The 24,426-nt window shown below is 36.0% G+C and overlaps 1 protein-coding gene across 3 annotated transcripts in view; it reads right to left on the bottom strand.

Annotated features, from left to right (window-relative positions):
• Window positions 1–2,596: 2,596 nt before the first annotated feature.
• The window catches only part of JCHAIN (joining chain of multimeric IgA and IgM), a 33,404-nt gene continuing 11,574 nt past the window's right edge, over window positions 2,597–24,426 (bottom strand). Inside the window, exons 1-5 of one of the 3 annotated variants that reach the window (XM_070614732.1) lie at window positions 13,336–14,427; window positions 12,449–12,492; window positions 8,787–8,913; window positions 4,276–4,356; window positions 2,597–3,583 (exon numbers count right to left, since the gene is read on the bottom strand). In XM_070614732.1, coding sequence (XP_070470833.1) covers window positions 3,379–3,583; window positions 4,276–4,356; window positions 8,787–8,913; window positions 12,449–12,492; window positions 13,336–13,454 — 576 coding nt within the window. In that variant the 5' untranslated portion in view covers window positions 13,455–14,427 and the 3' untranslated portion in view covers window positions 2,597–3,378. Of the gene's footprint in view, window positions 3,584–4,275; window positions 4,357–8,786; window positions 8,914–12,031; window positions 12,493–13,335; window positions 14,428–24,426 lie in introns of those variants that run through there. The other 2 variants (XM_070614733.1, XM_070614734.1) reach the window with 2 other exon arrangements.

Genomic DNA, 24,426 nt, shown 5'->3' with positions numbered 1-24,426 from the left:
TATAGAGGGCAGAAATGATTGCTAAAGAGCCTCTATTGATATTGTTAAGGCTGCAGCAGGGAGTCAGAGTTTTCATTGACATTTACTAGATGAGTGAACCAGCCAAACTGTTAATTACCCATTCAGCTGGTTTTCTCATTTACAGTATAAAAGCAGAGTTATTGTGAGGGTTAAAAGAGATGGCACAGGTGAATCAACTGGTCTGTGAAGAACACTAAATATCATCATCATCGTCATTAAATCAGATACCTCATAATTGGCTACTATGTTAATTCAGTCCCTGCAGAAGCAGAATGCAAGATGAGAGTAAAGGTGTAAGAGACTTATTAGGGAAAACACCTATAAGAGAAAATGGAGCAGGAAGCTAAGAATGCTGGGAAAGCCATCAGACTCTGATGTGGGTCTGACCCCTGTGGAGGAAAGAGGATAGGAAGGAAGGTTGGGTAGGTAATATCTGATAAGAAATTTTCAGCGAGGCTGATGGGGAATTCTCAAGTCAGTCACTCATCAGGGGAGTCCTGTGTCTCCCAGGAACTGGCCTTAGTGTCCTTGCCACACTCAATCATCATTGGGTGGGATCAGCACAAACACAGCGATGGATATGAAGGCCAAAGGTCAAATAGGCTCCCTGCAAAGAAGCACGAGTCTCCTTTCACAGCTGCCTCATCTACATTGATTCCTTAATGTTTCCCTGCAAACTTGTCCACTAATACAAGCAAATGTATGAGTGAAACTAACAGGAAGGCTTTAGTTTTTCTTCAGTTACTCTCATTTAAGAACCACCAGCTACTCTGTATTTATACTGAACGAGTTAATGCTTAATAAAACACTTAGATTGGTGCCTAGCACACCGTAAGCGCTAAATTGTTACTAATATGATAGTCTTAGAGTTTAACTGAACTTCTGAAGAAGGAAGACCTTCAAGACCATAAGTTTGCAGTCCTCTTCTAGCTGACATTTAATGAGGTGATAATGCTGGAATAGGGGTCTTTCCTACAGGAATCTGCAATGTGGTAACAAAAACTTTTTTTATTGGGTATGCAGAGAAACTAAAGAAAGATGAGGAGAGAGTAAAGGAGCCTCTTCAGAAAGTCTTCCCCTGGGGCCGACCCCGTGGCTGAGTGGTTAAGTTCGTGCACTCTGCTTCTGCAGCCCAGGGTTTTGCAGGTTCCAATCCTGGGCGTGGACATGGCACCGCTCGTCAGGCCATGCTGAGGCCTGACGCACATGCCACATCGCACATGCCACAGCTGGCAGGACCCACAACTAAAAATATACAACTATGTACCGGGGGGGCTTTGGAGAGAAAAAGGAAAAATAAAATCTTTAAAAAAAAAAAAAGAAAAGAAAGTCTCCCCTTAAAAGTTCTCATCACAAGGAAAAGAAAAATGTTTGTAACTATATGAGGTGATGGATGTTAACTAAACTTATTGTGGTAATCATTTCACAATACATACGTATGTCAAGTCATTATGCTGTACACCTTAGACTTATACAGTGTTGTATGTCAATCCTATCTCAATAACACTGGAAGAAGAAAAAAGAAAATCTCCCATAAATTCTCTTAACACTCTGGAACCTATTTCTTTGCCTTTATGAGATTCTGCCAAGCGATTGTAATTATTTATGCATATGTCTTGTCCCCTCAACTAAGCTGTACTCACATTCACTCATTCAGCAACTATATATTGAGTGCCTCTACATGCCAGGCACCGCTCTCAGTGCTGGGGGTACATCAATGGGCAAAACAAAAATGGCTGACCTTGTGGAGCTTAGGTGCTAGTGGAGGAAGACAGACCATAAACACATAAGATAAGTATATTGTCTGCTGGAAGGTGATAAGGACGTGGGGGGAAATAAACCAAGATAAGGGAATGGGGTTTATAGGGGTTTTTAAATGATCAGGATGAGCCTCATAGAGAAGATGACAACTGAGCAGAGTCCTAGGGAGTGAGTGGTAATAGTGACTATCTTGAGGGCATGTACACAGCTTAATCACCAAAAATCTAGAACAGTTTCTTGCACATGGTAAATATTCAATAAATATTTACTGATTAAATAAAATTCAAAGACTAGGCTAAAACCGTATACTAGATTGAAAATTAGTCAAGAATGATTTACCTTTAGCTTGTTAAAACTATGATTCCTTCTGAAGCACCAGAGTGTCCTAGCTTTATCCCTAAGAAAACACTGAATAATCGGTATGAAGAGTGGAAGTTGTTAAAAATGACTATTACAGTTAAAAAAAAGAAGAAAATGCCTCTTCAGGAAACTGACTTTTACTAATCAGCCTCCCATTATTTTAAATCCACAGTCAGCATTTACTTTCCACAGTACCCTTAGATATGTATGTTAACTGGCCGTGGCTTTCTGCCATAAAGAAATTTTATGTGCCATGATAAACACTGTGTTTGTCAAGAGGGACTTGGCCTTTTTAGGTTTAAATGACAAACTACCTCAAATATGCACATGTATGAATTCAGCGATTAATGCATAATTACATCATACTTACAAACTGTTCATCAGTAATAAACTATATTTTAACTTACATAAACAAAGTTAACACATTTTTCCAATAAATTATTTCACACAGGTATATGCTTATGAATCTATTTAATTGTTCAAGCTATGCTAGAGAATACAAATTTTGAATACATATTTCGTAAGATTCAGTTACAACACAGATGATTTCCAATGGTAATTTCTTACACTATCCTGATTATCAAAAAAAATTTTACCCATTAAAAAGAAAAATCTTTACCATCTGCTACCAAATCTCTATGTCAAAATATATATTTTAATTATGCATTTAATTATGTCACTTTTGGCTAACTGGTTTGATAAACATTAGAGACCCATTTTAAATGATTTTTATAAATATTTCCAAAACATGTTTTCCAATTATTATTTTTCTAGTGAAAACATATAATTGACTTACATTTACATATAAATTTTCTCTGCACAGTGATATTTTATTAAAAGAAAATAGTATGGAAAGTGCAAAAGCTCTGGCTCTCCAAGGCATAGCAAAAAGAAAAGGCAAAATTTAATTCTCTCTCCTGATTTTTACTCTTTGAGTTTTATTTTCTGCCCTTGTCTATTTTTTTAAATGCTAGAAATTATATTCTTAAGGATGCATACCCCATCAGGCCAGTGAGAGATTCAATACTGAGTGTGAACATATGAACATACAGTTGAGAAGTAATTACCCAATAAAAATAACAATGTTGCTACTTCAATTATTTGGGGGGAGAAGTTATTTTTATATTATCTGAAAAAAAGTAATGGTTTCCAATTCATTAGTAAATATATTAACTATACATATCAAAATGGAGAGCCTTTTAAGATAAGGAGATGTGCAGTCAGCAATGATTTAAATTAGTCAGGATAGCAGGAATCTGGGGTCAAGGCTGTTTCCACTATTTTGGTCTGACCACCATAGGTAAGTGGGACCCTATTTGTGTAGCACTTGTTCCTGTCATAAGCGTAGCAGGTCTCACTTTCTTCATCACAGATATTGCTCTGGGAGGCAGTAACTACTTGATTATCCAGCTCCACTTCTACAGGATCACATTTTTTACAGCTGAAAAACAAATATATGCATTAGACAACCCCCATCAAATGGTGTCTCTGAATCTGAGTGACTACACATTTCCATCCAAAATCAATTAGCGCTTGCAGCTCTGACCTGACAACTGACAAAGGGTGACTCCTTTCAGAGCTCAGCTGCTCTACAATACAGAGTAGATTATGAGATTTTTAAACCTTTAATATATAAAAATTAGTAGAAAGTACGCAATATAATTACCAATGATATGATAATATGATTGTTTTGTCTACACCATATAGCAACTTCTACTCTGTTAGATTTATGCTCAACTGTATACTAGGATTTAAGGAGTTATATATAGTGACAAGAAAGTGATAAACTTTTTTTTAATTGTTTGATGTTGAATCCTGTAGTTTCCAAAGAAACATCTGCATGTTAATATGTCCCAAATACAATTAGTGAACTATTAAGACAAACTGGCTCCTCTTGTACTAATAGCAATAATTTCTTCTTTAGAATAAATTTATAGCTATCTTTTATCTGTGATAAAGTTTTATGAATTTATGATACCTAATAATTAACATAAGAATTAATGTATTCCAAAGTTCAAAGTATATCGCTAAATGTCTATACCCCAACATATTTTCAAAAACATTCTTACTAACAAGTTTAATTAAAAGTTATTAATTTCTATATGCATATTAGTATGAAGGAAAATTTCTTACAGGTCGGATAAATGGTACACAAATTTGGTTCTCACTGGTGAGGTGGGATCAGAGATATTCTCTCTGCTGTTCACAGGAATACTAAAAGAAAGAAAGAAAACAAAGGAAAATAATGAAACTAGCAGATATTGATATTTTTGGTAACAGGCACACTGCTAAGACATTTCATTGGAGGGGTATATACATTCATTAAGTATATTTCATGCAGACATTTAGGACTTTCAGCACTCTATAAGCACTCTTCAGTAATACTATTACTCAGATTCACAGTATTTCACTATATTTTAAACATTTCTCATTCAAAATAAACCTCACAGCAACCCCTCTGTCAACTATCTTTGCTTACTTGGCAAATCCCTGCTTTTTCTTTAAAAACAAGCTCAAGTTTTACCTTCTCTGTGATGACTACTTTGATCCCATGCCCACCCCTCAATAAACTCCTTCCTCAGTAGTCTCATTAAAGTTCATATATCTTTATTATAACAAATGCCATATCATAGTTCTTGTCTTCAGAGTCGTTGCTTCCCTAGACTATATAAACTCAAGGCAAAAACATTTATGTATTCCCAGTGCCTTGCTAGATGTGTGGCATGTAGAATATGTTCAATGTATGTGGAATGAATGGACAGATATTATTATCCACATTATAGAGATGTGGTAATTATAAATCAGAGAGGTTAGTGAGCTACCTGAGTTGACACAACTACTAAGTAGGAAAGCTGGAACTAGAATCCAGATCTCTTGATTTGGTGATGTTCTGTGAAAAATGGGATAACACTTACCAACTAGTTCAGGTGATTTCATTAATATTTACATTTTTTCATCTATGTCATCATCCCTCCTCATATGCATCCCTCCCTACCAAAAGATACAAACAAAAACTTATGTTTCCTAACTCAGTCTTTAGCTATACCACCCACATAGATATCCAAGCCAAAAACTTGGATACCATCCCTGAGTCCTCCGTCTCTGTCATGACCTATAACTAACCCATCTCACAGTTCAATCGATTCTAATTATTTGCACTTGTGAAATCCATCCACTTGGTTCAGGACACCACCATTTCTCTCCTAGATTCTAGCAATACCCTCCTTCAGTCTTGACCCCTCCAACACATTAGCCACATTATTGCCAAAATGGCCTTTCTAAAATACAAGCCTAATTTCCCTCTCTGCTTAAAACTTACGGTGTCTCTCCACAGATAAAAAGATCTCCTTAAGATGGCACAGAAGGCACTTCATGATATAGCTCTACCTCTCTAGCTTCATCTCTCACCATGCCACCCGCTTTTCACTACATGCCAGCTGTAAACAGCTGCTTGCAGTTCCACAAATTCACCATGCTTTTCTCATCTCCAAGTCTCAACAATAACGAAAACAACAACTGTTCTAACATTTACTAAGTATTTACAGTGTGCCTCGTGCCATGCTAAACACATTACATGATGATCTCACAAAACCCTCACAGCAACTGTTTCCTTTCCTTGGAATGATCAACCTCGTCACGCCCCACACACATTTACCTAGTTAGTTCCCATTCAGCCAGCTAACGGCCATCATCCACTTCCACCACTTACTCCAAACACCCTTTCCTGCCTCCCACTGCCACTCTCCCTCTGCTCCCCAGGGTTGAACTGTGTGCCCCTCTCTCGTGCTCCTATAACATTTGATGCCTTTTCTTGTCACAGCATTTACAGCACTGTACTGTAATTGCCTTTTTAATTGTTTTTTTTCTCTCTAAAGATTGGCACCTGGGCTAACAACTGCTGCCAATCTTTTTTTTTTTTTTTCTGCTTTATCTCCCCAAACCCCCCTGTACACTGCAACTGTATATCTTAGTTGCAGGTCCTTCTAGTTGTGGGATGTGGGACGCCACCTCAACGTGGCCTGACGAGCGGTGCCATGTCCCCGCTCAGGATCCGAACCCTGGGCTGCCGAGGAGGAGGGCGCGAACTTCTTAACCACTCGGCCACGGAGCTGGCCCCGCCTTTTTAATTGTTTAAAGCTCCCTACTAGACTGTAAGTTCTTTGACGGCATGGACTGTGTTTTACATAAATTGTTGTTTCCCCAGCTCCAGTCTTCAGTGGCATTCAGTAGCACTAAAATGCCAAATGAATGGACCTATTCTTTATTAGATGGTACAGGCTCCAGTAATATGAGATAAGGCTCTAAATGATGAAAAAGATAAGGAAGCAAATATGTATGAGTGTGTACTGTGGGCCAAACACAGTTCTAGATGCTTTTATACACTATCATATTTAATCCTCACAACCCTATAAAGTATATGTGTGTATATATATATAATAATTATATATATATGGATAATTATTCCTTTTTTACAGTTTGGAAACAGACTCAAATTAGTTAAGCAAGTTGCCCAAAGTCACATTGTTAGTAAGTGATGGAGTTGGGAATAACGGGATAATGACACAGCAATGATAACAGAACTTTCAGAAATGAGATCAGGGAACCATTGACACACATGAGGCAAAGTGACATGAAGTAACTGAATTATTTGATTCCAGAAAACCATATAATATCATAAAAAGAATCATGTCGTAGAATAAAAAGTTGAATTGGAAAATCACGGAGTGCCATTTAAAAATCTTCCCCCTGGGACCCCGGAGATTAAAACAAAAGATAGACATTCCCCTTCAACACAGTTTAGGTGCCAACGTCATGGATGCCATCCCTTCAAGTTACATGCTTCTCCAACTGTTCTCTCTCTAATAGGGAGCTATGTGGCATAGAGTCTGAATGGTGGGAAAAAAACCTGCTAGAGGAGGTGATGTCTAAAGTAAAACACACAGGTTGAGGAGGAGTTAACCAAGCTAAGAGGGGTGGGAGAAAGAGTTCTTCAAGCAAAAACAGAAAAGGAAGCAAGTACTGTGAGTGTGAGGCAAGAAAAGCTCTAAAATGATGCTGGATTTTCAAACATAAGGTGAAAAAAAGCGGCAATGGAAGAGCTTGAGAGTTTCGCTGAATGTTGCAAGTTAAGCTGAGGCATTTGTAATTTATCCTAATAAGAATGTTAGCAAAACCACCAGAGGCATTGTAAGAATAGCGACATTATGGTAACTGGCACATAGGCTACATAAATAAGTAACAGCAAATATTTTCTGAAAATGTTCCAGGAACTACGCAGTCTCTAAAGGGAATAGATCTCAATTTCTCTTCACAATAACCCTATATAATACACACAATTTCCCCCATTTGAAGATGAGACAGTTGAAGTTTAGAGTGGATAAGTAACTTGCATACGGAAGCACACAGCTATTAAGTGACCTAGCTAGAACTTGAAACAGATTCTTTTTTTTTTTTTTAAAGATTTTTATTATTTCCTTTTTCTCCCCAAAGCCCCCCGGTGCATAGTTGTATATTCTTCGTTGTGGGTTCTTCTAGTTGTGGCATGTGGGACGCTGCCTCAGCGTGGTCTGATGAGCAGTGCCATGTCCGCGCCCAGGATTCGAACCAACGAAACACTGGGCCGCCTGCAGCGGAGCGCACGAACTTAACCACTCGGCCACGGGGCCAGCCCCGAAACAGATTCTTAAACACATTATACTTCTCTCATTGATTAAATGGGACTGAATATTACGTTCTGTTTCAATAACGGGTACTTGACTGCAGGGAATCTATTCAAGGTAGGAGTGGTTCCCAAGGAAGACATTACAGATTGAATCTAACAGGAATCTCATTTCTTAAATATCATTAGCATTTTTGCTATTGAATAAGACTATAGCTTATAACTTTGACTATGTGTGAAATGAAATGAATATCCAAAGTTCAATATACAAATGAAGACTGAATCAAATTAGTCAATACCTTACCTTTAAATAGATGGTTGAGTACAGTGTAAAATACTCTGTAGTCCATATATGGTAAAAAAATAAGGCTTTTAGTGTTAACTCCAGTTTCAGTTTGATCAAAGGGCAACTAAAAGTTCTGATTCAAACTGAAATAACTCCATATAAATAGGGTACACTGATGACTATATCTGAACCTTCAGTTATAATTTGATCTAGCTGACTAGACTTACATTGCCTGGAAACCTTTGTTCCTGCTCCCAACTTCTACATAATTGGCGCAAGCCCATTAACCAGATTCAACCTTATGTAAGGTGCTACACATCAAAAAGAGGAATAGGGGCCGGCCCCTGGGGCCCAGTGGTTAAGTTCGCGTGCTCCGCTTTGGCGGTCCAGGGTTTCGCCGGTTCAGATCCTGTGCATGGACCTAGCACCGCTCATCAAGCCATGCTGAGGTGGTGTCCCACATGCCACAACCAGAAGGACCAACAACTAAAATATACAACTATGTACTGGGGGGATTTGGGTAGAAAAAGCAGAAAAAAAAAAAAAGAAGACAATTAGCAACGGTGTTAGCTCAATTGCCAATCTTTAAAAAAAAAAAAAAGAGGATTAAAGATATACGTATTACATTCAAACAATGGCTAATATCAGAAAGTATCTCTGCTAACAACAGGAAAAAATGAAATGTGAAATACCACGTACATAATTCTGATGTGTCTCTCCAGAATGTCTTCATTAGGATTTTCAGGAGAGGGGATGATCCTGGAAGTAACCCGGACACACTTACATTTGTTGTCAGCCAGAACAATCCTTTCACCTTCATCTCCGGCTTGAAAGAGAAAACATAAGAAGAAAGGGAAACAAAAGTCTATTTATATACTTTGTACTGAGCTAATTTATTTTTTTTCCTGCAGAAAACTTGTTTTACGGTTGATAAGTTTCAGCTTTCTCCATTTGTTCTCTTTCCTAATCTAAAATAGCTAAGTGGAATCTCACAGCATAGCGAAGGAAATCCAAATGCACTGCAAAAGGAATTTTCTTTTTTTCCCTATGGGAATCTAAGCTGAATGAATTCTGGTTTTAATCTAATGCTTCTAAGAAAGGCACAGCTCTCTGAATTCACGTAGCCTTGTAAAAATCAGTGTCAAAGGCCAAAATGAGAGAGAAAAGAAAAATCTAGGCTGGATTTCTCTCAGACGGAAGCAATTCATTCAAAAGTGAACAAAAAATAACACTAGCCTTTATAAACCCAGTCTGAAGTTTCACATCCTTCCTGAACTCCCATTTACACTCTTTTTTTGGCTTAGATTGCGTTAGAGCTAAGAACAGGCATGTTTTCCCCAAGATAACCTTATTTTGTGAGACTTAAATATTCTCCACTACAATTTTCCTAAACTTAATCATATTAATTATATTATTTATATTAACATTGATATTAATTATATTATATTAATTATACTTAATCATATTCTTCTTTTTCATAATAAAATCAGGTTATCATGGTATAATGATCCAATCAAATAAAATAATAGGTGCTATATTTCTGATAAGAATGATTTTAAAAGATATATATACATGTAAAGTGCCACAAATTTTCAAAAACAATTCAGAAAATATTGTGAGGTATAAGCTCTATTTAATATAATAAGCCTGTGGGAAGAAAAAATAAATAAATGAATGAATACACAGATGACCACTAAAGCCTTAACTCTGAGTGTCAACATTTATTGTCAAATCTGAATATTAGACAAAGAGGTATAGTAAGTGTTGCAAAGAATAAACAAAGAAAATTTCTTACTATCTGGACTTAGATTAGTTAACAGATGTTTGAAGAGTTAATAATAGCTTTACTTAATAAGACCAATTAAACAATAATAATGATATTAAATCCTTTTTATTTCTATAATTTTAGCTGAGTGACCTTTAAAATTTCCTCCCATCAAGCCTCAACAAAAAAACAAAGATTTAGCACATGAATTCAAATTATAAAGGTTAAATGATCAGGCTAGATATAATTGTAACTGGAAGTCTAATCATTCTAGAGATGATCTCAAAGCAGAGAGGACCTAATTGTAGTATTTCAGTCTTAATGATAACAGTCATTACAAAAACACTTTAAGACCATTGTTATTGTACTTATAATTGTTTGAAGTACTTTATAATGCATTATTATTCCATTACTCATAAGTTCTTCGTAATAAATCTTCTGATAAAAGTCTGTATGGTATTGGACAAGAAACATGATGAAGTAACAATCTAAAATAATGATATAACTCTAATTAACGTTTTGAAAAGAGTAAGATGACTTAAGTGGTATCTTCCCTACTCCTGTATTCATGACTCTTAAATGTTTTTCTCAGTAAAATACTAATGAGCATGTAATGCCTGACCAAAAATATAGATTGAAGTCGAGTATGTGACTTGACTGTTAAGTCTTAAATAGAAAATGTCTATATTTTCTTTATGGCATATGATTAATTTCCTTGCCAGAAATCTAGGGAAAAACTATAATTACTGTTATTATATAAAAATATTAGGCAGCCTAATATACCTACCAGAAAATGTACAAATACTTTCAATTCACCAAGACTTGTAAGATTCTAATATTCTCTCTCAGTGACAGGCAGTATTTTTCCCAATAAACCTCTTATTAGAGACTGTGCCTTACTTTATTCCAAGAGCACCTGAGACATAGTAGGTGCTCAAAAAATATCTGTTAAATTTAACTTAGTTCAGTTCAAACAAATAATAAAATAGACATAACAACACATACTAGATATGAGCACAGTGAGTTCACCAAAAGGTGATTCTCTTATACAGGTAGAATAGGATAGTAGTTAGGAGTGTGGGCTATAGGGTCAGATGGCCTGGGTTCTACCTACTTAACTACCTACCACATGCTTGCTGTATGACCTTAGGTAAGTTATTTTTCCTCTCTAAATCTCAAGAGCTCAATTATATGTCAGAAACAATAATAGCACCTATCCCCAAATGGTTACTGTGAGAATTAAATGGAATAGTATATGTAAAGCAGTTAGCATAATGCCTAGAACAGAGTATGTACTCAATAAATAATAGCTCTTATAGATATATAGCTACATACATGTTTTACATGTATGTTTGTAGGTATATAAACAGGTTCATGGTCATACATTTATATATGCATAGATACATATACTGTACATGTTTTACTATCTTTATATTTTAAATATTATTAGAAATTCATTATTCTTAATGCTAAATTAGTACAAAAATATATGTAAGATGACTATTAATTACACCATACTCTATCCTGAAATAAGAATAATAAGCTCACTAAGTGTTAGAAACTATCCAGCCAAATTATATCATTCCTAATTCATATGCTCTTCTAGATGAAAATTATTAAATACTGTACTTCTATTTTCTTTAGTAGTTTGAAAGGTTAATAAACAAAATAATCAAACTTCAGCCATCAAGTTATAGGCAGCCTGTATAACATTAAACATTGTTAAAGGGTCATAATAAATCTGTAGGCTTAGACCCAGGAAAGTTGTTAGAACTAATACCAGTCTCTCTGGGGAAATAAAATCCTAATGCATTCTACATTGTATTTACAGTAATTTTCACTTCATTTCTCCAGAATGTTAATTTAAGACGCTCAAGAAGATTATTGATTTTCAAGATTCAATATGAATATTCACATAAGCATAGCTACCAATACTTATCCAGAAATATAAATTTTCTTATTCTCTAGGTTATAGTAGGCAAATAAGAGAAAAAAAATAAAAAGAATTACAGTGAGTCTTGTCTGCCTAAAGATCACTGCCCTTATAAAGATTAAGGCATGTTAGAAAAAGTAACCAGATAGCTGGCCAAGCAAAGCACAAACATAAATGCTTAAATCTGAAGAATAGCTCTGTGCTATATTTTTCCATTTATCTGGGTTTTTTCAAAATACCACATACCTGTCACAAGAACAGCCTGAACAAAAATGGCCAGGACTCCCCAGAAAAACAAATGGTTCTTCATCTTGACTTCACCGCTTTTGAAAAACTGGAGCTAAAATGTCAGGGTTAAGGTGTGTCATCTATAAGGAGTGTGCAAATGATGGCGCTTCTGCTTTCTTAAAATAACACTGCAGGCAGCTAACAAACTAAAAACAATCACAACTGTGGTTGCAGTCTGAAATTTAAATGCTGCACTGGAAAGAAATCTATCGCTCAGATTTATGTAGTTTCTTTCAAAGTGTCCCTCAAAAGCCACGTTTTAATGCAATCACTTTTTATTTTACATATACTCTATATAACTAAACCAGAAGAATAGTAACAATTTCAAGGCGAGTCCTTTAAGAATATTTAAATAGGGGTTATCAACTTTATTACCTAGGTGTAAAGTTTCCAGATGAAATATACGACATTTGTTGTGCCTGGAACAATAAATGAAGGGAAAAGAAGGAAAAGGAATGAATTAAAGTCATTTAAGATCCCAACTGTATCTTACATCAACTTTTTCTTTTAGTTTTCATTTAACCAAGTTACCAGATTTAAATATATATATATCATATATACATATTCTGATAGTTTCGGTTATTTTATAAGTTCAAACATGGAATTGGAATTAGAAACAGGTGGTTCCCAGATGTATCAGTCAGCACGTTTTATTTCGATAGCATTAAGGCAGAGCCTATATTTGCTCATCTAGTAACACCTCTCAGAATTGTAAACCCATGAAATGATTTTCATTTGACACACCTTGCCTCAACAAAAAACTGAATCACTGCAGTATTTCTTGTAAATTTTTTTCATTAATTAGTGTAAAAAAAAAAACCTGAGCTTTTGGACAGGGCATCCCCCTACCCTCCACCTCAACATGCTAGAATGTCCTGCCTCTTAGGCAGGGTTGGTTTCAAGAACATGTTGGTTACATTTATATGCAACTTCAAATCTACATTACTTTTGGTTCTCAGTTCTCTAATTTTTTAAGGCTCTCCTAGAATTTTGAGAGGTGCTAAAGAAATACTTCAGGATCATAAGTAGGTAAGCGGATTTCATAGCTAGCAGTAAAAAATGGCAGAATGAAAATATTAAAGTCTAGCACATAATTGCACTCCTTCAATCAATACGTATTGAATATTTAGCAAGAACCAAGTGCCAAGCACTAGAATACACAATATTACTATACTGTCAAATATTACTCTCATTTTAATTCTAATATTTAGAAACTATTTAGAGTTTAAAAAGATATATTGGATTCGCATAAGCAATTATACCTATTAGAAAAAGAAACAGGGGGCAGGCCCCATGGCCAAGTGGTTAAAGTTCTGCATGCTTCACTTCCACAGCCCAGGGTTGCGGGTTCAGATCCCAGGTGTGGACCTACTCCACTCATCAGCCATGCTGTGGAGGCATCCCACACAGAAAGTAGAGGAAGACTGGCACAGATGTTAGCTCAGGGCTAATCTTCCTTAAGCAAAAAAAGAGGAGGATTGGCAACGGATGTGAGCACAGGGTGAATTTTCCTCACGAAAAAAAAAGAAAGAAAGAGATCTGAAAGAACATTATTTTAGTGTGTGGTCAGGATGTCAAAACAAATATCAACCACTTAAGAGCTCCTCAGCTCTAACTTTAGTTTCTAAATAACTAATTTATTCTATCACTCCAAAAAAGAGTAATTAGAAGTTACCTGGATATTTATTTATAAGTCATTACTTCCTTGAAAATAAACTCAAGGCCAGTTGGATAAATCCCTGGGGACAAATCGAAGCTTCCCCAAAGGCTTATTTTTTATAAAAGCAAAGATTATTTGTTTCATAATTACTAAGCTAAAGAAAAGCTCTATATTTGGTGTTTCTATTATTTCAGTCTTATAGTTTTGTATTTCTATTATGTAAACTATGTGTCTAAAAGAAATTATTTTAATCAAAATAAGGTGTGGAGATCCAAGTGGCACCTTTGCCACCAGAAGAGAGTTACCTATGCTGGTAAAATAGGATCAGGAGAGTGTTTTGCCAAGTGTGGTCCAGGGATCGTCTTCCCTCCACTCACTGAGAGTACTAGTGAAAATATGGATTTCCTGGCTACACACAATCAGAATTTGTGCAGATGTGAACTTGGAATACGTATTTTTAAAATGCCTTCCAGTTGATTCTGTTGTACGCTAAAATTTGAAAACTGATAGACGAGAAGCCTGGGTGGTGGGGGGCGATGGAGGATAACTAGCAGCATTAACTATCTGTGGGAGAGCAGAGGTTAGGCTTACACTGAAAACAACTTAGTTGAGGTTTCCATTTATTTTTATAGTTCTGTGCTTTAGGTGAATTGTCTCATAATCTTTTTAGCACTAACCAAACGTATACACACACACACACACACACACACACATACATAGAACAGGTCCTGGTTTATCTTTTAAACCATTTCATCTTCAGTTTTAGTTATCTTCTTCCCACTAAAAAATGTAACGTGAATAGCGGGACCCTTTTCATGCGAGTGAGTTAAGCACCTCAGCTATACGGTCTAAGTTCTTCACCAAAAACGGTTTATTTTTCTACATTTATATATATGATTCTTATAGGAAGAGGTTCAGTGATAGACTCATCTGGATAAAGGAGATCTTAAGGTAATTTAGTTTCACTTTCTTGACTCCCACTCAAGTTTTGTTTCAATTTCCTATACAGCAGACATCAGCATTTATTTAAAAACCATCTGAAATAGGTTGATGCTTCACTTCCTTTGAACATAGCTAATTATATTTGGGATACCCAAATCATGACAAAGACTTTATTCTCTTGGGACACAGAGAATACAACCCTTGTTTTCCTCCTATCTCATTGGGGACTCTTTCTCAGTCTCTTGCTGAATTTTTCCCTGAATATTGAGGTTTGATCTTCAGCCTTCTCCCTTATCCCAGCCTCTCCCTAATTAATTTTATCTGATCCCATGGCTTTGAACATAGGACAAGCTATGACTTTCAAACGTCTAAGTCTAGACTTTACCTTGCCCATTGAGCTCCAAACACCTATATCCAACTATCTATTTAATATCTCCCATTGGCTGTCTAACAGCTACCTAAAACTTAACCAGGCAAACAGTACGCATGATCCAGATCAAGCCACCCTCACACTCCCACTCCAATCTCTCTCCATCTCCAGTCTTTCTCATCTCAGTGAACTGCACCTCCAACCTCCTAGTTGCCAAAATCCTCTTCTTTGATTTCTTTCTTTTCTTCTCCCCCACATTCAATTTACCACCATGTCCTATTAGTTTTATTTCTAAAATACATCCCAAGTTTGTCCTATTCTCTCCATTCTCACTGCTGCCTAGTCCAAGCCTCCATCCTCTTTCCTAGACTACTACAATAGCCTCAATAATAAAAAGCGATTTTTCCTTTGCCCCAGAATTGGCAACTAGGGCTCACTGCTGACAAACAAGAATGGCTAAGTACCCCAAACTCTACAGAGTCAGGCACTTCCTCCAAGGCTTAACAAGAGGCAACAGAGCTCAACTTACTGCCATCAACTCCCACCCCCCATGCCCAAGCTCCCTCCTCCAGTCTTCAGAGGACTTTGGCAGGGGAAGGGGATGGGAAATGCCATCATAGGAGCTGTTGGCCTTGTGGAAATAGTAGTGTTTGTGGTAAGAGACTTTCCCCCCTTTACTCTTGACAGGGGGAAGTACAGGGTGCTCTTCTCTCCCCAAAAACAAATGAGGGGAAGATTCAAGAAAATAACTTAAAGAGATCAGGGACCCTGCAAGAAGGAGAAATGGAGAAGCAATATAGTATAATAGTTAAGAGAAAGGATTCTGAGTCTGACTGCTTGGGTTTATCTCCCAATGCACCACTCACCAGTGTGTGACACTGGGCACACTTTGGACAAATCATCTAACCCCTATGCTTCAATTCCCCTATCGGTAAAATGAGGGTAATAAGAATACATATTTCATAGAATTGTTGTCAGGCTTAACATGTTTTACTACATATAAAGAAGTTAGAACAGATCTTGGCATATGGTGAGTGCTATTTAAGTACTAGTGATCATCATCATCATCATAACCATTATCATCATCATCATTATGCTGGTCACTCTTTGGTGAGATGCAGAAAATGCAAACTCAGCCTGGGGCTATGAACCACAATGAAGTGTGAGGAAAGCATTCCTGAGAGAGCTTGACATTTCCCCATGGGTTGCATCATGTAGAACACAGAAACTGATACATGCTCATGCTATATGACCCTTACAGGGTATGAATGAAAATATCCAACAAAGCTATAGTAATCAAAACAGTATGGTACTGACATAAAAAAAGACATATAGATCAATGGAACAGAACTGAAAGCCCAGACATAAATCCACACATACCTGGTCAACAAATATTTGACAGGCAGACAAGAATACTCAGTGGAGAAAAGATAGTCTCTTCAATAAACGGTGTTGGGAAAACTGGAGATTCACACGCAAAAGAATGAAACTGGACCTCTATCTTAAACCACTCACAAAAATTAACTTGAAACGGATTAAGTACTTAAACATAAAACTTGAAACCATAAAACTCCTAGAAGAAAAAATAGGGGAATAGCTCCTTGACATCAGTCTTGTAAATGATTTTTTGGATATGACACCAAAAGCACAAGCAACGAAAGCAAAAATCAACAACTTGGACTATAGCAAACTTAAAAGCTTCTACATAGCAAAAGAAACAATCAACTAAGTGGAAATGCAACTTATGAAATAGGAGAAAATATCTGTAAGCCATATATCCGATAAGAGGTTAACATATAAAATATATAAGGAACTCATGTAACTAAATATCAAAAAAAATCCCAATCTGATTAAAAAATGGACAGAGGACCTGAATAGACATTTCTCCAAAGAAGACATACAAATGATCAACAAGCACATGAAAAGGTGCTCAACATCACTAATCATCAGGAAAATGCAAATAAAAACCACAATGAGATACCACCTCATACCTGTTAGAATGGCTATTATCAAAAAGACAAGACATAAATACTGGTGAGGATGTGGAGAAAAGGGAATCCTTGTGTACTGTTGGTGGGAATGTAAATTGGTGCAGCCACGATGGAAAACAGTATGAAGTTTCTTCAAAATACTAAAAATAAAACAACCATACAATCCAGCAATCCCACACCTGTGTACACATCCGAAGGAAATTAAATCACTATCTCAGAGAGATGTCTGCACTCCCATGTTCATTGCAGCATTATTCACAATAGCCAAGACATGGAAACAAGCTAAGTGTCCACTGGACAGACGAATGGATAAAGAAAAGGTGGTGTATATGTATACATGCATATGTACATATATATATGCATATACATATTTATATATATACAAACACTCACAATGTGTATATATATGGGAAATGTCAAGCTTTCCCAGGAATGCTTTTCATATGCATATATACTTACACAACGCAATATTTTTCAGCCATAAAAAAGAAGGAAACTCTGCCATTTGTGACAATGTTAATGGACATTGAAGGCACTGTGCTAAGTAAAATAAGTCAGACAGAGAAAGACAAGTACTATAAGATCTCACTTATACGTGAATCTAAAAACATTGAACTCATAGAAACAGAGAGTAGAATGGTGGTTGCCAGGGGCTTAGGGGTGGGGAAAATGTGAAGATGCTAATCAAAGGGTACAAACTTTCAGTTGTAACATGAGTAAGTTCCAGGGATCTAGGTACAGCAAGGTGACTACAGTTAATAATACTGTATCGTATACCTGAAAGTGCTATGAGAGTAGAGCTTTAATGTTCTCACTGTAACAACAACAAAATGGTAATTATGTCAGGTGAAGGATATGTTAACAAACCTTCTTGCGGTAACCATTTCACAATATATGTGTGCATCAAATCATCACATTGTACACCTTAAACTTACACAATGTTAAATGATAATTATTTCTCAATAAAACTGGGGGAAAAAAAAGAAAAGAATCTATCTAGAGTTTTTCTGACTCTGGGGGAAGGTAGAGGACACTTTGAAGAAGTGTTAGCCTTATGTGTAATAGCCTAAAACTGGAAGCAAACTAAATGTCCATAAACAAATTGTGGTATATCCATTACTCAGCAATAAAAGTGAAGGAATGGCTGATATAAACAACAGCATGGATGAATCTCAAAATAATTATTCTGAGTGAAAGAAACCAGACAAAATATTAAAGAGAGTACATACTGTGTGGTGCCATATATTTTATTTAGAAACAATATGTAAAAATATATTCTAAAAATATGTAATCATAAATTGTTAATGTTGTTTTAAAATTACATCTTAAAATGTATGATTATCATTATATTTATATTATATTACATATGACATATAATATTTAAATATAAATAATTCTAGAAAATGCAAGCAAATCTATAGTGACAGAAAGCAGATCAGTGACTGCCTGGGAAGGTAAGGACACGGAGAGAAGAGGGGGAGGGAAGAATTATAAGGGTACATGAGGAAACTTTTGGGGAGGATGAATATGTTCACTATCTTGATGGTAGTTATGAATTCACGAGTATATATTTATCTCAAAATTTATCATATTTTATGGTTAAATTTGTGCAGTTCATTGTATATCAATTATATCTCAATAAAGCTATTAAAAAATTCACATCTTCAGAATTCAGTTTTTAAGTATGATGTTAGGTTTTCCTTGAATGTCCTCTATCAAGCTGAGGAAGTTCCCTTCTGTTGCTAGTTTGCTAAGAGTTTTTAATCAGAAATAGATATTGCATTTTTTCAAATGCTTTTTCTCTACTAAGATGACTATATGATTTCCCTTTTTTAGTTTGTTAATATGGTGAATTACATTGATTTTAAGTGTTAAACTAACTTTGCATTGCTGGGATAAACCCCATTTAATCATTATGTAATATCCTTTTTATAAATTGATGGATTCAATTTAATAAAATTTTGCTTAGAATTTCTGCTTTTATGTTCATAAAGGATATTGCTCTGAGATGTTCTTTTCTTGTAATGTCTTTGCCTGTTTTGTTATCAGGATAATGCTGGCCCAACAGAATGAGTTTAGAAGTATCTCCTCCTCTCCAATTATCTGGAGGAGTTTGTGTAGATTAATACTATTTTTTCTTTAAATGTTTGGCAGATCTCACCAGTGAAGCCAGGGCCTGGAAACTCTCTCCGTGAAGCAAGCTGGAGCAATTGTAGAAGTCTTCTCATTTGTTTTCTGTCACCCAGAGATCACTGTCCTTCCTTGCCTAACGTCTGATGTCTTAAAAATCATTGTTTCATAAATTCTGTCAGGTTTTTATCAGTTGTTTCAGTTGGCAGGGTAAATCTGGTCTCATTATTCCACCTTATTTCAACTTGGATGTTGGAGACTTGAAATTAAAAGTGAGTTTGAGGTATAAGTTTTCAGACTGAACTAGATTTTTTTTCTTAATAGACTACTTTTTAGAGCAATTTTAGGTACATGGCAAATAAACTAGACATTTAATAATAGAAAATTACAAAAATTATTGAATCTTCTTAAAACATTGTCAAAGGGAGGCAAAGGAAAATTTAATTATGGTAATTTGGAAGTAATGATTAGGGGAAAAAATGGCTTCATGTTTATAACTCATTAAACTATTCACTGCTCTGAACTCGTCTCTACATCCAGCTTTACCCCAATAATTCATTGTCCACTCAGCAGACAGTGATCTTTTCAAAAAAGTAAATCAGATTATATTTAACTTAAAACCCTCTACTGGCTTCTCATTACACTCAGAATAAATTCAAACTCCTCATCTTGCCTGATTTCCCACAGCTCTCCCTTTCATTCATCACTCTCCAGCTACTTCTGCTCAGGGTCTTTGTATTTTCTAGTCCCTCTGCATGAAACACTTTCATATCCTTGCATGCCTGGCTCCTCACCATCACTCAAGTCTCAAGTCAAATGTCACTCCCTCAGAGAAAATTTCCCTGGTCGCTAATCATCCTAACCAATCACCAGTCACTATTACCCTATTTTATTTTCTTCATAGTATTTATCACTGTTTGAAATTCTTATTTAGTTATTCAGTATCTGTCTCCTCCTCATCAGAATATAAGCTCCTTGAGAACAGCACTGCCTTAATGCTCACTTCTGTTTCCAAGAACCAAGCACAGGAATGACTAAAATATATTGATTGAATAAAGGATGAATGGAGAATATTTTTACAAGGAGTTGAAAACGGTCTCTTTTAAGTCCTCTAACAATATTAGTCTCTTTTTTGGACAGGCTCCATATTGTCAATGTCACTTTTTTAAGTGTGGTATCCAGATATGTATACAATGTCCAAGTGTTATCTGACCAAGTACAAAACACAGCAGAACTGTAACATTTTTCAATAAATGCCAACTTAAGATGATAGTATCTTTTTTGGAATCTGTGTTATACTATTGGTTTCTATCAAGTATACAGTCAACCAAAATCCCCTTTTAAAAAATGTGTTTCTATAAAGTAATAACTTCCCCACATTTAATACTTAAACAGTTGGGATTTGGGTATGAGATTTAGCATTGGTGCCTAAATTTTATCTTGCTAAACTCAAATCAACATTACAAGGTAGATTCTTTTTGAGTCCAGATTCTGAAACCTAGACATTGGTTATTTCTCTCAGCTTCACAGCATCTACAAACTTAATACACATGCCATCAGAATCCTCATTTAAGTCATTAAGAAAATGTTCAATGGGATAGTGCAGAAAATAGACCTCAAAGGCATATATCTAAAGTCCCACTTAACCAATGGTTAAACTAGCACCAAACCATTAAAGGCACATTTTGGGTATAGTAGTTCACTTCAAGTTAACTCATATAATACTATACTATCACACACACTGTAATTCTCCATTTTGTCCAAGGCTAGCATGAATACTTATCTTAAGTAATCAATCTCTCCTTAGCCCCTACCTTTAACATCATGTGATTTCCCACCCTTGAAAGTCTTCCATAATATAAAAGGATCCTTGATATCCTGGCATCTTGCCATTTAAACACTTAAAAAGGATGATAATATTTTTTAATAGCGTTCTTGGCTTTAAATCCAAGATACAGCTAACTTTCTTGATCTTCCTTTTAATGGATTAAATTCTGCATTTAGTGTAACAATTCATTGTTCCCCTTTGTCCTTGGACTTTATATGAAAAATAAGTTTTGGTAATGAATGGTGTTGCCCAAATCAGCTCCAAAAACACAACTGCTAAAATATGTTACAGGGTCATCAGGAACACAGTCTTTACACTTTCTCCATATAAACTATATCTTTACCTCCCATACCTTTGAGACACTAGACAATACAAAAGCAACTTTTGAATCAACCCAGAAAAATAAATTGAGGGAAGATGCTATGAGCACTGGAGGAAGGATCTTCTACCAAGAGAAGCTAACAGCAAAAATGATCTCCAAGAGAAGTGCGGCAAGAATAAAGTATTCAAAATTGGAAAATTCTTCATGCATATATACACACAATATAACGAAGCTATAGTTACCAGTTTAATTTTAAACATCTTAAAAGTCCCAATACATCCTATAGTCACTCAAAGTTCACAAATCCATTGTACATAAAGTTACAAAGATTAAAGAGAGAGTTTTTCTATGACAAAAGTGAGCTAAAGTCCTTGATGTGAAAGGCCATTTATTCCTCTCCACTAAGATCCTGGCTGGGTTGCTCTGGACTTCCCAAAATTCCTGTGGAGCGCTCTCTCTCCAATCCCACAAGAGCAGACGTAACTTACCAAGAATCATTATCAACAAAAGTTTAAAAGTATGCTTAATAATTTTAAGGAGAATACAAGCAATTACAACCGTGTTTGCAATGGTTTATTTCTTAAACTGAGTAGTAGTGTATGAGTGTTTGTTATATCATCCTTTGCAACATGTATATTCATAATAAATTAAAACAAATTAAGAGTCATTATCAAAAAAAAGGCTAAATATCACTCCAAACAACGCATGCCTATCCCTCCCCTTTCAGATTGTAATCTTGGATCTGTTTTGTAATTGAAGAACTAAGTAATGGCCCCACATTTTGCATACTATGACAGGTTAAGCAAATGCTTAGTATTAAGTGCAGAATTAAGAATACTAAATTTTATTTCTGAAATTAAACTCCTAATTTTTAAAAGAATATACAAATGCATTCTACACAATTTTACTTTTGTGCAAATTATTTTGTGCTCCTTTCTGTCAACTGCATATTTATATACCAATTTCCAAAAATTGATATAGAACACATTTTAACCATTGAAATAGTTATGTAATATTCCATCATGCTGATATACCATAGTTTGCAATAAAGTCTACCACCCAATTTGGGGTTACTCCATTTATTATTATATCAAAAACCATATTTCAACAAATTTACGTTGCAGGCCTAACATGTGTCTGACATGTTGTGCCCTTGATGCTGAGATACAGATGATCATGACCAACCAGGTCCTGCTTTCCCAAAGATTATACTCTAGTGGGGAAGACAGATAAGAAAAATAAAATAAATACAATAATCAGTTTGTGATAAATGCCATGAAAGAAACAAGCAAAGTAGTGTGATAGGAAGCATGTAGGGTAGGGATGATGTAGTCTACTTTAGAACACATAACCAGGAAAGGTCCCCTCTGAGGAGGTAACATCTAGGCTGAAACAGGAGCAAATGAGGAGCCCGTACTAGCTTTCTGTGCTGCCATTACACGTTACCACAAATTGAGTGGCTTAAACCAACACAAATGTATTACCTCACAGTTCTGTATCTTGGAAGTCTGGGTAGGCTAAGCTAATTCCTCTGCTCCAGTTTCTTAATGTGGAAACCAAGGTGTCAGCCAGCCTTGCTCTTATCTTGCAGCTCTGGCAGAGAATCTACTTCCAAGCTCATTCAGGTTGTTGGCAGAATTCAGTCCCTTGCACTTTTAGGGCTGAGGTCCCCACTGCCTTGCCTGCTGTCAGCTGGAGGTTGTTCTCAGCTTCTAGGTGCTAACAGCATTCCCTGGCTAGTGGCCCAGTTGACCTTCAAAGCTAATGGTTGGTCAAGCCCTGCTCATGCTTCAAATCTCCCTGATCTCTGCTTTTGCCTCATCTCTCCTGCTTCCAGGTAGAGAAAGTTCTCTGCTTTTAAGGGCTCATGTGACTATTTTGGCCCATCCAGATAATCGAGGATAATCTCCCCGTTTTAAGGCCCATATCCTAATCACGTCTCTGTCGCTATGTAACAGTAACATATTTACAGGTTCTAGGGATTGGGGCATGCACATTTTTGGGGGAACAATATTCTGCCTACCACAGAGTCACACAAACTGTGTTCCAAGAAGAAACGAAACAGCACGTAAAAGGCCCAAGATGGAAAAGAGCTTGGCCTGCACAGGACTGCCGCAGATGAAGGGGACCACCATAGTAGATGATGCCATACACTTCTTTATGAGAGTAACTTTTTTTTCCCATTTGAATTGTACAAGATTCTAATCTACTTTGAATTTTAGAATCAATCTTACTTATTCTAAAGGTAAAGGTGGAGCATAGGCCTCCTAACTTCCAGTCCATTTCACTTCGTCCAAAACCAAAAGCCATTAATATTATTTTTTTTCACATCTCTATGGAGACGTTTCTTCTAATTGTTATTTTTAACCCTATTTTTAACGTTTTGGTTCTTGCATGCAGAATTCTTCAAATATTGATCTGTATCCAATCACACTATATGTAAAATTATATTTTGATATCAAGAGGCAAAAGATAAATTTAAAAAGAACTCAAAACATGAGGGAAAAATTGCACCCCAAATTCTTCTTAAAAATTAAAAAAATTAAGACAAAAACCTAAATTCTCTTTTTTTCCAATAGCTTTCCACATAGACTTTTAGGGTCGTGTCTTGTGGTTAAATGTTTACAAGGAGAAATGCACCTGTGCTGTGGTCTGGTTTTAAATAAACTTGCACCTGCAGGGGCTTTTCGTAGAACTCCTACTTGGGATAGTGCATGTCAGTCGTCTGAGCATCACGAGAGCTCCTTCCCCTCACCACACTACCTTCTGGGCATGTCCTAATTTACAAACAGCCTATTTCCAAAAATTCATTTGAACAACTGTTTAGACTCACGATAATTTCTTTAGAGATACCATAATAATTGAGGATCCCAGGAAACCCCTCAAACAACAATATACTCCTTTCAATTTATTAACTCCAGGGGTCTGTTCCCTCACTGCTTTAAGGAAATTCTCATCTATTTTCAGGGGGAGGTTTCTGCTCTGATCAAATATGTCTGCTTTCTTTTTCCTGTATATGATTTGCTAACTCCTGTTTCAGAATCTTTTTTTTACTCTCTCATTTTCCTCATCATAAATTTCTTTTTCCTTTCTGCCAACCCTTGTCAAAA

Source organism: Equus przewalskii, chromosome 3, assembly GCF_037783145.1.
Source record: "Equus przewalskii isolate Varuska chromosome 3, EquPr2, whole genome shotgun sequence".
NCBI lineage: Eukaryota > Metazoa > Chordata > Mammalia > Perissodactyla > Equidae > Equus > Equus przewalskii.
Note: the sequence above shows the minus strand (reverse complement) of the source record. Positions and strands in the feature narration are given on the sequence as shown.